Source organism: Leucoraja erinacea, chromosome 19 (genome assembly GCF_028641065.1).
Source record: "Leucoraja erinacea ecotype New England chromosome 19, Leri_hhj_1, whole genome shotgun sequence".
NCBI classification, from domain to species: Eukaryota; Metazoa; Chordata; class Chondrichthyes; order Rajiformes; family Rajidae; genus Leucoraja; species Leucoraja erinaceus.
The window spans coordinates 3311264-3328677 of NC_073395.1; the positions used below are offsets into that span (position 1 = coordinate 3311264).

Here is a 17414-nt window from a genome sequence, read left to right on the forward strand (position 1 = left end):
GATCCCGGAGAAAACCCACGCGGGTCACGAGGAAGAACGTGCAAACTCCGTACAGACAGCAACCTTAGTCGGGATCGAACCCGGGTCTCTGGCAGCAGTGAGGCAGCAGCTCTACTCACTGCGCCACCGTGCTTTCAACGTTATGATGAAATTTGGCAAGTTAACTTTTCTTACCTGTATTAAATCAATTCCCGACTGCAAGCCAGCAGAACGCTCAAAGTTCCCCTGAAGTCTCACGTACTGATACCTGCGGGGAAATCACAATCGCACGTTAACCCATGCTTTAACTTAACAGCGCTCTGCTCAAAATCATCGCGTTCGGGGAATCGAGACACAAGTAACTGCAGACCCCCCGAATCTTGAGCAAAACACAAAGTGTTGGAGGAGCCCAGCGGGTCAGGCAGCATCTGCGGAGGCAGTGTACGATTGACGAACTGTACACTGCAAGGGCCAGGAAGCGAGCGGGCAAGATCACCTCTGACCCTACTCACCCTGGCCACAAACTCTTTGAATCACTTCCCTCTGGAAGGCGACTCTGGACGGTCAAAGCTGCCACATATACATAAAAACAGTTTTTATCCACGAGTAGTTGCTCTACTCAACAGCCAAAAATCTGTAGCCTCCCTTTGATCTGGTATTTTATTTAATTCACATGTTTATCGATAATGTTTTATTATTAATGTTTAATGTTTTGTGTGTCATTCTTAACTGTCGCTGTATGTCATGTTGACACTTGCGGGCGGAGCACCAGGGCAAATTCCTTGTATGTGAATACTTGGCCAATAAACTTATTCATTCAATCATTCAATCATTCAATCATTCAATCATTCAAACATTCATACATTCAATCATTCATTCAATCATTCAATCATTCATACATTCAATAATTCATTCATTCATGCATTCATTCATTTGTTCATTCATTTGTTCCAGCACTTTGTGTTTTTGACGTGGGGCCAACACCTGGTCAACATGCTCCTTTTCAAAGCGTTCTCCACATCCATGTCGGTGCTACTGTAATCAGTGATGGTCACGCTGAAGTATTGGTCGCCAGTCACTGCGTACAACTCCTCCATGTCGTAGATAAACTGCTGTACCCATCGAGCCTGGTTCTTCACTGTGGAAACAAGACAAGCATCAATAAACAATAGACAATAGGTGCAGGAGTAGGCCATTCGGCCCTTCGAGCCAGCACCGCCAGCGTTACTCATCACCCTAAATGGCGACTGCATGCGGCGAGCGTGACCAAACCGGAAGCGGGGGCCGCGCGGAGGTCGAGTGAGTGACGTGAAGTTCGAGTGAAGTCCGCGGGAAGTTTGCGCGTGACGTATGGCGTCAAGACGGTGCGTACTGCGTCGAGACGGCTACGGGCCGGCAGGCCGTTGCCGCGTGGAATATTTGAACACGGTCAGTTTTTCGGAGCCCCGTGCGATGTCGGGACCAGCTCCGCACAACTCCATACGGCTCCGGCGATCGAAGTGGGACCGGCCCCGCGAGGCCGTACGGCTCAAGCGACCACGTTAGGGCGCGCTTGCCTTGCCGCGTGGAGTCGCATGCTCGTGGGACCAGCCCCTAACACCCACAAATATTCCCATTCGCTTCGTTTCTCTCCAACCTTCAACCATTTACTCTCCATTTTTAAACTCTTTTTACAAATCCACAAAGGTTCGCTGAAATATCTGAAGATTTCCCCGGGGAAAGAACCAATACAAAATATCTAATTGGCATCTGCAGTTCTATCAGTAGATGGATTCTATTAAGTAATTGATTGATGCAGCCCTGTATAATATTCCTTCATTTGTGTTGAAGATGACTACTCGATATCATGGAAGTAAATTATTTAGATTTGTAAATCTTACTGAGCTGCTAATAGCTGTACTCGTCAATATTCATTTCCAAAATTTGCCAAATGATGGCAGGGTGAAGCAACTGCTAGAGTCTCTGCCTCACGGCGCTGGGGACCCAGGTTCAGTCCCAATCTCGGGTGCGGCGGGGAATCTAGAAGCTTCCGTGTACGCTGGTCTCCGTGACATGTTGAGTGTATCATTGATAAACTTGGTGATATATTAATTCCATGTTTGTATGTAGGCAGCCTTTGAGAAGGAATGGGTGACGTTTCGGGTCGAGACCCTTCTTGTTTATAATATTGCGTACAGGGCACCATGTTTACAACGAGTCAAGAGCCAGGGGGAAGGGAGTCGGGAGATATTGAGGGACAAGGTGACACATTCTGTTGTGTTGCTGCGTTAAGGGCCTGTTCCACTTGGCGATATTTTCGGCGACTGACTAACGCATCAGCGTGGACGAAAGATTTTGAACATTTCAAAATACAGCAGCGACAAAAAAAATGTCGCGACTCTCCCGGAGACACCGCGCGTCAATACGCCGTCACGCCGCGACTTTTAGGGTGACCTGATACGCCAATCAATGATGCCGACAGTCGCCGGAAAAAATCGCCACGTGGGACAGGCCCTTAAGAACAAAGACCCTACAGCGAGCAAGATAATCCACTCGACGAAACAGACGTAGTACGGTCATGGGCAGATTCACGGGTCATTTTCGGCCCCATTTCTGTAACCGCCTTCTGTCTCCGCACCAAAGATCCCGTAGCGGAGCAAAGATACTGGTGCGGAGACGGAAGCCGGTTACGGAAACATCCTCGTAAAAATAAAAGATCTTTGGTGAAAATCTTCTCCTCATTTTCAGAATTATCATTTATTAACACAAACTGTTCCCCCGCAACGTTGATTACACTGCGGGTCGGGTCGGATCGGGTCCGGTTACTGAAATGGACGTTGTACGCTCCGTTGCGTACTACATGTCAGTCCATTGTATTTAGCAGGAGTGGTCTATCTTGTTCCGCTATAGGTTCTTTGCTCAGGAATGTCATTGCTCTGTGTGGGACGTGTGGCAATATAACGCTCCTGCCCATTTCCCAAAGGGGGGGGGCAGTTGCCCTGTGAGTTGCGATCTTACCTGGGACTATAAAGTGAATCATAGCATTTCTCCGCCAGCTGAACCCGGTGGGCGAGCACAGCGTTAACCTGGCGCGGTTTTCCCCCAGATTCTGGCCGGCCTGCCGATACACCTTCCGCAGCCTCGCGTCGCTGCCCATGCCCGTGCCATCGCCGTTACCGTTCAGGTTGTACACGTACTCGGACAATCGCACAATTGTCTTCTGGTTCCACAGCAGCTCGAGCTCCAGCAGGTACCTGCTGCCCCGCAAACGGTCCAGTCGCTTCTCAATGCTGACTAATTGATGCAGTGTGTACCTCCTGTTACCAGATGAATACATTGTTATCGGGGCCAGCGCTGCAAACATGACTCACTTACTTCTTCGTTTCAATTGCATAACCTTCAATATTATTGCAACGCCATTAATATTTAAACAGAAGTTTGCTTTGCATCTTATCCGGCAGACAATAACAAGAACGAGGGACCTATAAGAATGTAAGACGTCTTAACAGAATTAGGCCATTCAGCCCATCGAGTTCCCGGGATGGCGGGACTGTCATATGCTGAGAGAATGGAGCGGCTGGGCTTGTATACTCTGGAGTTTAGAAGGATGAGAGGGGATCTTAATAGACAATAGACAACAGACAATAGGTGCAGGAGTAGGTCATTCGGCCCTTCGAGCCAGCACCGCCATTCAATATGATCATGGCTGATCATCCCCAATCAGTACCCCGTTCCTGCCTTCTCCCCATATCCCCTGACCCCGCTATTTTTAAGAGCCCTTATTGAATCTTATTGAGACATATATGATTATTAAGGGTTTGGACACACTAGGGCTGAACTTTGTTGCTGTTCACCACAGTGAAGTATGCTGTGGTGGATGTTTATGTTAAATTCTATTGTGTATTGTGTGTTCATTTTTTTCAGCTGTGTTGCTGCTGGCAAATTCATGTAACTGCACCTTAGTTGGTGCATGTGACAAATAAAGTTGACTGAGGCCGTGGCCTCTGGGCCTCGACTGAGACGAGTGGCAACATCCACTCCACATCCACATAAGATTATTAACGGTTTGGACACGCTAGAGGCAGGAAACATGTTCCCGATGTTGGGGGAGTCCAGAACCAGAGGCCACAGTTTAAGAAAAAGGGGTAAGCCATTTAGAACAGAGATGAGGAAACACCTTTTCACACAGAGAGTGGTGAGTCTGTGGAATTCTCTGGCTGGGGTGGAAGATTGCAACCTTCATGTGGTCCGCCCTGTTTTGACTAATGCAATCAACCACAGCCTAGCTCTCTTAAAAGTATCCAGAGAACCTGCCTCCACCCCAGCCTGAGCTGCCTGAGCACAGTCAAATAAGATCAAATAGAACAAGTTGTCCTACAACTTTAGGCTGTGCACGCCATACGCAAAAAGAAGAAGAATTCTCTGCCTCAGAGGGCGGTGGACGCAGGTTCTCTGGATACTTTCAAGAGAGAGATAATTAAAGATAGCGGAGTCAGGGGATATGGGGAGAAGGCAGGAACGGGGTACTGGTTGTGGATGATCAGCCATGATCACATTGATCCTGATTCCTGCACCTATTGTCTAACGTCTATCGTCAATCCAGGCCTTTCACTATCAGCTCTTTGTATCTAGATGTTAATAGACAATAAGTGCAGGAGTAGGCCATTCGGCCCTTCGAGCCAGCACCGCCACTCAATGTGACCATGGCTGATGGTGTTAAGAGTGAAGGAGGGGAACCATGACTCACCCCCTGTGTTTTTCATTCAGCTTCTTCATGTAGGCCTCCACCACGTCTGCGGCCTCCTGCTCCTTCATCAGCAGGTTGCCCGACACGTTACAGCGCAGGTCGATCCAGTCGGAGCGCAGGGAGTGGAAGTCCATGTTGCTGACGCTGAAGGTCTGCTCCCAGCTGACCGCCGTGTCGTGTATGTGTCCGTAGAAGCTCTGGTCATCCGGCGGCTCCTCCTCCTCCTCCCCCTCCTCCTCCTCCTTGACCGGTTTCCCATTGGCCTTGTCATCCCTGGCGGGCGGTTCGAACCACTTCCTGCCCTTCTTCCCGTCTGCGTTGGCCTTCTCGTCGATTTCCCCCTCGTTTTTCTCTTCCCCCCCGTCTCCCTTCTCCTTCACCTCACCCCTTTTCTGGCCGGCAGGCGGCAAGACCTTGCCGAACCAGTCACTGGCCGCAGCGGGGAGTGTGTCCTTTTTGGAACGGGGGCCCAGCGGGATGAAAGGTCCTGGGTTGACCCCCCCATTGTTCTGACCAAGGGCAGGTTTCTCTGACACAATGGTGTCGCCGTTGATCCTTTCCTCTTTCAGCCCGAATGGCGATGTCAGGTCTATCGGCTTCAGCCCATCGCTTTTCACACGGCCGTCCTTCGAGCTCAAAGACGCGACGAGACTTTCGTTGACTCTTTCCCCCGACAGCGTGGCCACCGGCTGCTCAGCGTAAGCGGCTCTCTTCGTGTCTTGACTACCTTTGGATATTTCTTTCTGCTTCTCCCTCAACCTGTTGTTCTGTCTCTCCAGAGCCCCGGGTCGACCAACGTCCCGATTCCCTCCCGGAGTGATGTGCCGGGCAAGATGGTCGCTGCCTCTCCCCCGCTGTCTCGCAGACGATCTCACAGCCTGCTTTCCCAACCCGCCCTTCAACGCCACACGCAACTTTTTTTGAAAACTGCGGGGATTTTTTTGACTGGGAGAGTGGGTGCCCCGCGCGTTTCCTTTGACACGAGAAACTTCGCTACTCTTGCCTTCCATTCCTTTCCGCGCCGGTGTTGGCTGATGGTCCACAATTGCGTTGCCATCAAGCGTCCCATTGCTAGACTTCTTTTCTGCAGCAAAGAACAGTTTCCGTTTCCTCTTCAAAACATAATCATCATAGTCATCTCCGTAGTCTTTTGCCTTGTCCTCCTTCTCCTCCTCCTCCTCGTCAGGCAAACGGGCAGCTTTCTCCACTCCTCCAACTCCATCTCCCGGCTCCAGATGGCTCCCGTCTTCCTCTACATCCTTCTGGATCTGCTCCTGAACTACGGCTTTAAGATTCACTGCCCGCGGGATTTCATCCTCCTCCTCATACGCGTATTCATCCCCTTCTGCAGCCACGTTGTCCTTCTGGATCTGCCCTTTATGCCGATCAAACAGTTTTCCTATCAAAAAAAAAAAAACATCGGGATCAATATCTTCATTGATGAGACCACTTTGGGGAATTCAGTTCAGTTTAGTTTTTAAGAAGGAACTGCAGATGCTGGAAAATCGAAGGTAGACAAAAATGCTGGAGAAACTCAGCGGGTGCAGCAGCATCTATGGAGCGAAGGAAATAGGCAACGTTTCGGGCCGAAACCCTTCCTCAACTTCCTTCCCAAACTAAACTAAAGGTAGACAAAAATGCTGGAGAAACTCAGCGGGTGCAGCAGCATCTATGGAGCGAAGGAAATAGGCAACGTTTCGGCCCGAAACCCTTCCGGGTTTCGGCCCGAAACGTTGCCTATTTCCTTCGCTCAATAGATGCTGCTGCACCCGCTGAGTTTCTCCCTCAAATTCAGAGAAAACCCACGCAGGTCACGGGGAGAACGTGCAAACTCCGTACAGGCAGCGCCCCGTAGTCGGGATCGAACCCGGGTCCCCGGCGCTGCATTCGCTGTAAGGTAGCAACTCTACCGCTGCGCCACCGTGCCACCCTATCACAGTTCTAGTCATCTGCTAGAGGAAGGATGTGTAGGAAGGAACTGCAGATGCTGGTTTAAACCGAAGATGGACACAAAGTGCTGGAGTAGCTCAGCGGGACAGGCAGCATCTCTGGAGAGAAGGAAGGGGTGACGTTTCAAGTCGAGACCCTTCCTTAGACTGAGAGTCGGTGGAAATGGAAATGGGAGATACAGAGGGTGATGATCGAAGGTATCTCTTTGTAAAGGATAGCAAAAGGATTTGAGTAAAGGAGCAGGGAGGTTCTACTGCAGTTGGACAGGGTCTTGGTGAGACCACACCTGGAGTATTGCGTACAGTTTTGGTCTCCTAATCTGAGGAAAGACATTCTTGCCATAGAGGGAGTACAGAGAAGGTTCACCAGACTGATTCCTGGGATGTCAGGACTTTCATATGAAGAAAGACTTGGCTTGTACTCGCTAGAATTTAGAAGATTGAGAGGGGATCTTATAGAAACTTACAAAATTCTTAAGGGGTTGGACAGGCTAGATGCAGGAAGATTGTTCCCGATGTTGGGGAAGTCCAGAACAAGGGGTCACAGTTTAAGGATAAAAGGGAAATCATTTAGGACCGAGATGAGGAAAACGTTTTTCACACAGAGAGTGGTGAATCTGTGGAATTCTCTGCCACAGAAGGTAGTTGAGGCCAGTTCATTGGCTATATTTAAGAGGGAGTTACATGTGTCCCTTGTGGCTAAAGGGATCAGAGGGTATGGAGGGAAGGCAGGTACAGGATACAGAGTTGGATGATCAGCCATGATGATATTGAATGGCGGTGCAGGCTCGAAGGGCCAAATGGCCTACCCCTGCACCTAATTTCTATGTTTCTATGTCTATATAGAGAGATATAGAACACGTGAATGAAAGATTTGCAAAAAAGGAACGCTGACGAAGGAAAGGTGGAGCCCACAATGGTCCATTGTTGGTTATGGGCTCGGTGTTAACGAGTTATGTTAGGCTGGAAAGAGTGCAGGGAGGAATTACGAGAATGTTGCCAGAACTCGAGGGCCTGAGCTACGGGGAGAGGTTGGGAAGACTAGGACTATAATCCTTGGAGCGCAGTGGATAAGGGGTGATCTTATAAAGATGTATGAGATCATGAGTGGAATGGATAGGGTAAAATGTGCAGAGCCTTTTACCCAGAGTAGGGCAATCCCTGGTAGATTAGGAAGATTTAATGGGACTGTGAGGGGCAACTCTTTTTACACACAGGGTGGGTGTATGGAGCAAGCTGTTGGAGGAGGTAGCTGAGGAAGGGATCAGAACAACTTTGAAAAACACTTGGCATTTAGACAGGTACATGGATAGGTCAGGTTTAGAGGGATGTAGGCCAAACGTGGGCAGGTTGGACTGGTGTAGATGGGGCGTTTTGGTCGGCGTGGGCAAGTTGGACCTGTTTCCGTACCGAATGACTTTACGACCATCCAGATGATAGACACAAAGTGCTGGAGTAACTCAGCGGGACAGGCAGCAGCATCTCTGGAGAGAAGGAATGGGTGACGTTTCGGGTCGAGACCCTTCTTCAGACCATTCTGAAACGTCATCCATCCCTTCTCTCCAGAGGTGCTGCCTGTCCCGCTGAGCCACCCCAGCACCTTCGGTTCAAATCAGCATCTGAAGTTCCTTGGCCGTCAAAAAATGCCAGAGTAACTCAGCGGGACAGGCAGCATCTCTGGAGAGAAGGATAGAAACATAGAAATTAGGTGCAGGAGTAGGCCATTCGGCCCTTCGAGCCTGCACCGCCATTCAATATGATCATGGCTGATCATCCAACTCAGTATCCCGTACCTGCCTTCTCTCCATACCCTCTGATCCCCTTAGCCACAAGGGCCACATCTAACTCCCTCTTAAATATAGCCAATGAACTGTGGCCTCGACTACCCTCTGTGGCAGAGAGTTCCAGAGATTCACCACTCTCTGTGTGAAAGGGGACGATCAGCCATGACCACAACGAATGGCGGTGCTGGCTCGAAGGGCCGAATGGCCTCCTCCTGCACCTAGTTTCTATGTTTCTATGAATGGGTGACATTTCGGGTCGAGACCCTTCTTCAGTCTGATGTTCCTTCCTGCACATATGGCCATCCAATTACATTATAAAATCTCTCCCATTTTCATTCATTTGTCGTGAGAATTGACTGCAGGCAGATTATCTACTGGACAGTCACAGGCCCAGATACATCAGTCGCCATCACCTGCTGCGATCCTGAGCGAATGCTCCAACTTTCCCTCGTTTGATTTTTGTGGCGGTGTGTCCATCTTCATATATTTGTAGAATCCAAATCTGTGGGATCGATACGTCATGGATTAAGTAACGTCGGTGACATTTTAACGTGGGTCTTTATATTTTTAGTTTAGAGATACAGCGCGGAAACAGGCCATTCGGCCCACCGAGTCCGTGCCGACCAGCGATCCCCGCACACTAACACTATCCCACACACTAGGGACAATTTACACGCACGCCAAGCCAATTCGCCTACAAACCTGTACGTCTTTGGAGTGTGGGAGGAAACCGGAGATCACGGAGAAAACCCACGCAGGCTGCGGGGAGAACGTACAAACGCCGTACAGGCAGCACCCGTAGCTGGGATCGAACCCGGGTCTCTGGCGCCGTGAGGCAGCAACTCTACCGCTGCGCCACCGTGCCGTCATTTCAATTTAACAAAAATAGGGACATACTTTCCGTTCATTATTAAGAATGCATTAAATTATTAATGACGACAGTTGCTCATGTGGTTTTTATCTTTCGTTAAAAGTTCCCATTATTCCCGATGGATTTTCCTCAATTATTTTTCACTGTTGATTTTGATCAATGTACACATTGGGGCACAAATGTCAAGAGTCAAACTCTACAGACTTGGTCGGGTTTGGGTAGAGTTGCTGCCTTACAGCACCGGAGACTTGGCATCGATTCTGACTATGGGCGCCTTCTCTACAGAGTTTGTACGTTCTCCCTGGGACCGCGTGGGTTTCCTCCAGGTGCTCCGGTTTCTTCACACTTTCCAAAGATGAAAGATGTGCAGGTTTGTAGGTTAATTCCCCTCTGTAAATAGTCTCTGGTGTGTCGGATAGCATTAGTGTGGATGGGTGATCGACTCGCTGGGCCGAAGGGCCTGTTTCCATGCTGTGTCTCTAAATTAACTAAGGCTAAGAATTTGCAAGTAATTTCTAATGATACTTATTAAAATATTGGAAGGTTAAAACTCAAAAGGAATCCATGCATTAATTCAAAGCTCTGATATGGAGAAACAAATCAGAATTTACACACTAATACTCATACTTTATGAGCCAAGTGTGTTTTGCAACATATGATGAATTTAATTTGCCATACAGTCATATTAATAATAAAAAGTCAACAGAACACACAAAATACACCAACGCCCCAATTAATTTTCATCAAATTAACCATCATTTTTATTTCTATTAATTTGTCGATTCACCTCGCTAGCATTTCATTTTGTATGATCTTACCTTTCCAAGTAATACATATTTTCAAAATAAAAGCATTTGTTTTCCGATTCCATGTGCGTTAGCCGTGTGTAGTCGTTGGGATAGATGTACGTCAGATGGACCTACGATTTACAAAAATGCGGAGATATTACGACATACAATGTATGGCACGAAAATTAAACCAATGGACAATAGACAATAGGTGCAGGAGTAGGCCATTCGGCCCTTCGAGCCAGCACCGCCATTCAATGTGATCATGGCTGATCATCCCCAATCAGTACCCCGTCCCTGCCTTCCCCCCATATCCCCTGACTCCGCTATTTTTAAGAGCCCTATCTAGCTCTCTCTTCAAAGCATCCAGAGAACCGGCCTCCACCGCCCTCTGAGGCAGAAAATTCCACACTCACCACTCTCTGTGAGAAAAAGTGTTTCCTCGTCTCCGTTCTAAATGGCTTACTCCTTATTCTTAAACTGTGTGGCCCCTGGTTCTGGTCTCCCCCAACATCGGGAACATGTTTCCTGCCTCTAGTGTGTCCAAGTACTTAACAATTTTATATGTTTCAATGAGATATCCTCTCATCCTTCTGAACTCCAGAGTGTACAAGCCCAGCTGCTCTATTCTCTCAGCGTATGACAGTCCCGCCATCCTGGGAATTAACCTTGTGAACCTACGCTGCACTGTCAAATACATATTGGAATGGTACAGTACTTTCTACATCACGTGTACAGTGAAATCCTTTCTTGTATACAGTTCAATACAGGCATCGCCATGCACATAGATAAGCATCTTATACACAGTACAAGTGGGCAACAGTTGTACACTGAGACAGTACACACAGTCGCCAGTTTGGCCCCATTTTCAAGTCCCACGCTCACAAGTTACTGGAGTAGAATTAGGCCATTTGGCCCATCGAGTCCACTCCGTCATTCAATCATGAATGAATAAGTTTATTGGCCAGGTATATTCACATACAAGGAATTTGCCTTGGTGCTCCACCCGCAAGTGACAACATATAACCATATAACAATTACAGCATGGAAACAGGCCATCTCGACCCTTCTAGTCCGTGCCGAACACATAATCTCCCCTAGTCCCATATACCTGCGCTCAGACCATAACCCTCCATTCCCTTCCCATCCATATAACTATCCAATTTATTTTTAAATGATAAAAACGAACTTGCCTCCACCACCTTCACTGGAAGGTCATTCCACACAGCTACCACTCTCCGAGTAAAGAAGATCCCCCTCATGTTACCCCTAAACTTCAGTCCCTTAATTCTCATGTCATGTCCCCTTGTTTGAATCTTTCCTACTCTCAGTGGGAAAAGCTTTTCCACGTCAACTCTGTCTATCCCTCTCATCATTTTAAAGAACTCTATCAAGTCCCCCCTTAACCTTCTGCGCTCCAGAGAATAAAGCCCTAACTTGGTCAACCTTTCTCTGTAACTTAGTTGCTGAAACCCAGGGAACATTCTAGTAAATCTCCTCTGTACTCTCTCTATTTTGTTGACATCCTTCCTATAATTAGGCGACCAAAATTGTACACCATACTCCAGAATTGACCTCACAAATGCCTTGTACAATTTTAACATTACATCCGAACTTCTATACTCATGACACATAGTGACCGTTAGGAATGGCGCATAAAATGTTAGACATTAATAATAAAACATTATCGATTAAACATGTGAATTACATAAAATACCAGAGCAAAAGGAGGCTACAGATTTTTATTGAGTAGAGCTACTACTCGTGGATGGCTGTGGAGGCTTTGACCGTCCGGAGTCGCCTTCCAGAGGGAAGTGATTCAAAGAGTTTGTGGCCAGGGTGAGAGGCTGATGACCATGGGTCATGAGCATAGTTTGCAGTCAGGGGTCATGGCTGGTCTCTGCCTCCACAGGGAGCCCCATTTTCCTGCCTTCTCCCCGTAACGTTCCCACTGCAGAAACTTTTTTAAGCAGGAATATTCAGATTACATACCCCTCCCCCCCGTCACCAGAGGGTGGCTCAAGTGGTTTAATCAAGAGCATGGTTTTGTTTAGAGATATAGCCCAGAAACAGGCCTATCGGCCCACCGTCAGTACTGTACCTTGATTGAATGGCGGACTTGACTTGATGGGCCGAATGGCCTAATTCTGCTCCTATCAATTATGAACACGTCACCTACCCATGTTCTCCACAGATGCTGCCTGACCCACTGAGTTATGGTGCAGCAGCATCTATGGAGCTAAGGAAATGGGCAACGTTTCGGGCCGAACCTTCTGGAAATAGGCAACGTTTCGGGCTGAAACCCGGAAGGGTTTCGGCCCGAAACGTTGCCTATTTCCTTAGCTCCATAGATGCTGCTGCACCCGCTGAGTTACTCCAGCACTCTGTGAAACGTCACCTATCCATGTTCTCCACAGATGTTGCCTGACCCACTGAGTTACTCCAGCACTCTGTGAAACGTCACCTATCCATGTTCTCCACAGATGCTGCCTGACCCGCTGAGTTACTCCAGCACTCTGTGAAACGTCACCTATCCATGTTCTCCACAGATGCTGCCTGACCCGCTGAGTTATGCCCCCGTCCCACTTAGGATTCCGGCATCTGCAGCTCCTTGTCTGGATCGTCGGAAATCAAACTGAATTACCAACTAAAGAACCAAATAATTGTGGGATCAATATAATTTGAAGCTGACTATACACAATAGGGGGAAAAGTAAAACCACACATCATTTTGTTAGTGTCACTGTCACAATGCATCTTTCTCGACACTGGCCATGTAAACAGAAAATAAGATGCTCACAAACTGTAATCCTTGGTAACGGAGTATAGGAAATCCGTTAATGATATAGCTGGGCTTGTACGCACAGTCAGGCAACAGTTGATCCACATGGGACTCCGTTATCAGAGGCACTGCAAAAGGCATTATTGAAAGCTGGTGAGATATTATCATGTACAAGTCTTGATATATATTTTTTTTAAGATAATTTTAGTACCAAACAATGTATTCAACTCAATGCTATAACACTGTTTGTGTATTAGACAATAGACAATAGACAATAGACAATAGGCCGAAACCCTGAAGGAAATAGGCAACGTTTCTGGCCAAAACCCTTCCGGGTTTCGGCCCGAAACGTTGCCTATTTCCTTCGCTCCATAGATGCTGCTGCACCCGCTGAGTTTCTCCAGCATTTTTGTGTACCTTGGATGTTCCAGCTTCTGCAGTTAACTAGCTTGCTATAAGTGTAACGTTGCCTATTTCCTTTGCTCCATAGATGCTGCTGCACCCGCTGAGTTTCTCCAGCATTTTTGTCTACCTATTGTTATAGTCATTGTCTATTAAAACCAGAAGGGTTTCAATAGACAATAGGTGCAGGAGTAGGCCATTTGGCCTTTCGAGCCAGCACCGCCATTCAATGTGATCATGGCTGATCATCCCCAATCAGTACCCGGTTCCTGCCTTCTCCCCATGTCCCCTGACTCCGCTATCTTTAAGAGCCCTATCTAGCTCTCTCTTGAAAGCATCCAGAGAACCGGCCTCCACCTCGGGCCTCTGAGGCAGAGAATTCCACAGGCTCACCACTCTCTGTGAGAAAAAGTGTTTCCTCGTCTCCGTTCTAAATGGCTTACCCCTTATTCTTAAACTGTGTGTGTCCCCTGGTTCTGGGCTGTGGCCCCTGGTTCTGGATTCATTATTTATGTATCTAATAATAAACTCTAAGCATATAATTCGACCATTCGACGAAAGCAAGTATTTCCAAGTATTTTTTGTGAAGGGCTGTCTTTGTTTATATGGGATGGCTTGTTGGAAAAATGTCTCTTGAAGAAATTCAATGACCTGTTTGGACTATTAAACACACAAAAGGAAGAGACAGTTTCTGACATTGGAGCCTGGCCTTGCTTAGCCAACATGAATCTACAGTTACAGATTGCAAGGGCATTGACAGGAGACAGAATCCACCTTCATCTCCACTGGGTGGCGCTGCTGGTAGAGTCACTGCCTCACAGCGCCAGAGACCCGGGTTCGATCCCGACTACGGGTGCTGTCTATACGGAGTTTGCACGTTCTCCCCGTGGCCTACGCGGGATCGCCAGTTTCCTCCCACACTCCAAAGACGCACAGGTTTGTAAGTTGGTACACAAAAAAGCTGGAGAAACTCAGCGGGTGCAACAGCATCTATGGAGCGAAGGAAATAGGCAACGTTTCGGGCCGAAACCCTGAAGGAAATAGGCAACGTTTCGGGCCGAAACCCTGAAGGAAATAGGCAACGTTTCGGGGCCGAAACCCGGAAGGAAATAGGCAACGTTTCGGGCCGAAACCCGGAAGGAAATAGGCAACGTTTCGGGCCGAAACCCTGAAGGAAATAGGCAACGTTTCGGGCCGAAACCCGGAAGGAAATAGGCAACGTTTCGGGCCGAAACTCAGAAGGAAATAGGCAACGTTGCCTATTTCCTTCGCTCCATAGATGCTGCTGGACCCGCTGAGTTTCTCCAGCTTTTTTGTGTACCTTCGATGTTCCAGCATCTGGTGTGCGGGGATCGCTGGTCACTAGATTAGAGACACAGTGCGGAAACAGGTCCTTCCGTACTGTATCTCTCGGTGGGCTGAAGGGCCTGTTTCCGCTCTGTATCTCTAAACTAAACTAAACTAAACTGTATAAGATCACTAGACTAAGTGGGACCCGTTGGGTCCCAGCGTCACACAGGAGGGCTGGTCATCCAACGCAATATTCCACCTCTCCACCAATTCTAATATTGGTGGCCAGTTGAGGGGGGGGGGGGGGGGGCTTTCTGGAGCGCTAGTATGGGTGTTGTGGGCTGAAGGGACTCGTTTCCAGAGGGCTAGTATGCAAATTGTGCGCCAAATGGATTCTTGGGCTGGCGTCTCAGTTGTGCTGGCAACTCACTCACTCATGGCTGGCGGGCTGGTAGTTGACTCACGGCTAATCCTTGAAATTCTATTTCAAGCAGGGTATAAGGACACCAAATTCAAGTGCAGTTTCATACCATCTGAAGTAGGGTGCAAAGCCACTAAAGACAGCGAGTCGTGACCTCTCCCTTCTCCATCTTGCAGAGACTGAGCCACACCCACATTTCCGGGTTTTATAACCCCCCCCACCCCCACCGGAAAAGGTGTGGCTTTCATGGAGTGATTGACGAGAGAGATTCTCAACATTTTTTAAAAAACTAATAACACTTTTATTTTTCATTGATGGGAAGAATTCTCTGCACCTGCTCAGTGGAGGGGGACTGAGTAAGATGGCCAAAAATCTCAGCCGTAAGTGGTAGCGTTTTATCTAAAATCAATATACAGTGCAAACAGGAAGTAAGTGCATTTACAGTAGTGCCTTTCAGCTTCAAGCCAAAGCAACCAATCCACCATTTGCAGCAAGTAGTGCCTTTCAACTTCAAGCCAATGCACCCACGCCCCCATTCGCAGTAATAGTGCCTTTCAACTTCATGCCACCATTTGCAGTAAGTGGTGTCTTTCAACTTCAAGCCACACCCAAGCCATTTGCAGTAAGTGGTGTATTTCAACTTCAAACCACACCCAAGCCACCATTTGCAGTAAGTAGTGCCTTTCAACTTCAAACCACACCCAAGCCACCATTTGCAGTAAGTAGTGCCTTTCAACTTCAAGCCAAAGCTCCCAAAGGAGGGAGGAGGGAGGGAGGATGCTTTCTGGAGTGCTAGTATGAACAATTTTAGAACCAATAGACATTTTTTTTGCAAGCTTTAGAACCAATAGAGACACTTTTTGCAAGCTTTAGAACCAATAGACATTTTTTGCAAGCTTTAGAACCAATAGACATTTTTATGCAAGCTTTAGAACCAATGGACATTTTTTTGCAAGCAATTTTTTTTGCCAGCTTTAGAACCAATAGAGACACTTTTTGCAAGCTTTAGAACCAATAGACATTTTTTTTTGCATGCTTTAGAACCAATAGACACATTTTTTGCAAGCTTTAGAACCAATGGACATTTTTTTTGCAAGCCTTAGAACCAATAGACATTTTTTGCAAGCTTTAGAACCAATAGACATTTTTTTTGCAAGCTTTAGAACCAATAGACTTTTTTTGCAAGCTTTAGAACCAATAGACACTTTTTGCAAGCTTTAGAACCAATAGACACTTTTTTGCAAGCTTTAGAACCAATAGACACTTTTTTGCAAGCTTTCGAACCAATAGAGACACTTTTTGCAAGCTTTCGAACCAATAGACACTTTTTGCAAGCTTTCGAACCAATAGACATATTTTTTTGCAAGCTTTAGAACCAATAGACATTTTTTTGCAAGCTTTAGAACCAATAGACACATTCTGCAAGCATTTTAGAACCACTAACGGCACTTACATTTGAGTAGACATGAGTTCAGTGTTATTCACACCTCAGAGAAACATGACCCTCTGCCTTCCTCCATCTTGAAGAGACTGTGTGGCACACCACTTCCTGGTTTTATAGTCCCTCCCCCCTGCCGCCAGCAGGGGCAGCAGAGAGAATGGGGAATTTTGTAAAAACATTAATATCTCTGTCATTTTTAATCGACGGGAAAAAGCCTTGGCACACATGCGGCGGAGGGGGGCTCTGAGTGAGGTGGCCAAAAATGACGGCCGTAGGTGGCGGCGTTCTCTCAGAATTCGCAGCACAGATGGCCAAAACCGGTCAAGAACAGACTTTTAGTAATATATAGATAGATAGATGAGGGGAATAGATTGGGTAGATGCACAGTCTCTTGCCCAGAGTTGGGGAATCGAGAACCAGAGGACACAGGTTCAAGGTGAAGGGGAAAAGATTTAATAGGAATCTAAGGGGTAACATTTTCACACAGTGTGGGTGTATGGAACAAGCTGCCAGAGGAGGTAGTTGAGGCTGGGACTATCCCAACATTTAAGAAAAAGTTAGACAGGTACGTGGATAGGACAGATGTGGAGGGATATGGACCAAGCGCAGGCTGGTGGGACTAGTGTAGCCGGGACATGTTGTCCGGTATGGGCAAGTTGGGCTGAAGGGCCTGTTTCCACACTGTATCACTCTATGACTAATCTTGATGCTATTAGTTGGAAACCACAGCATCTGACAAGGCCTGGAAACAACTTTGTGGGTTCAATGACTAGATTGGAGGAGGAATCAATACCACATGACTAAGCTAACTTGGTGCTTAGACTGGTATTCTTCAGAAGGGGAGAGATGAATATTAAAGAGCTACATCCAGGCTTTGGAGAGACACAGCAAAGACATGGGGAGACACTTCATCTTTTAGCTCAGGGGTGTCAAACTTGCGGCCTACACCTCGAATTCCAAACGCAACAGCTTGTTAAAGGCC

At 47.5% G+C, this 17414-nt stretch overlaps 1 protein-coding gene across 1 annotated transcript in view; it reads right to left on the reverse strand.

The window, feature by feature from the left end:
* Window positions 1-17414, reverse strand: part of LOC129706096 (beta-1,4-N-acetylgalactosaminyltransferase 3-like) — a 96312-nt gene that overhangs the window by 10617 nt on the left and 68281 nt on the right. The window contains 7 exon segments of the mRNA XM_055650075.1: window positions 175-247; window positions 964-1117; window positions 2977-3275; window positions 4706-6104; window positions 8852-8940; window positions 10128-10228; window positions 12897-13006. Coding sequence (XP_055506050.1) covers window positions 175-247; window positions 964-1117; window positions 2977-3275; window positions 4706-6104; window positions 8852-8940; window positions 10128-10228; window positions 12897-13006 — 2225 coding nt within the window.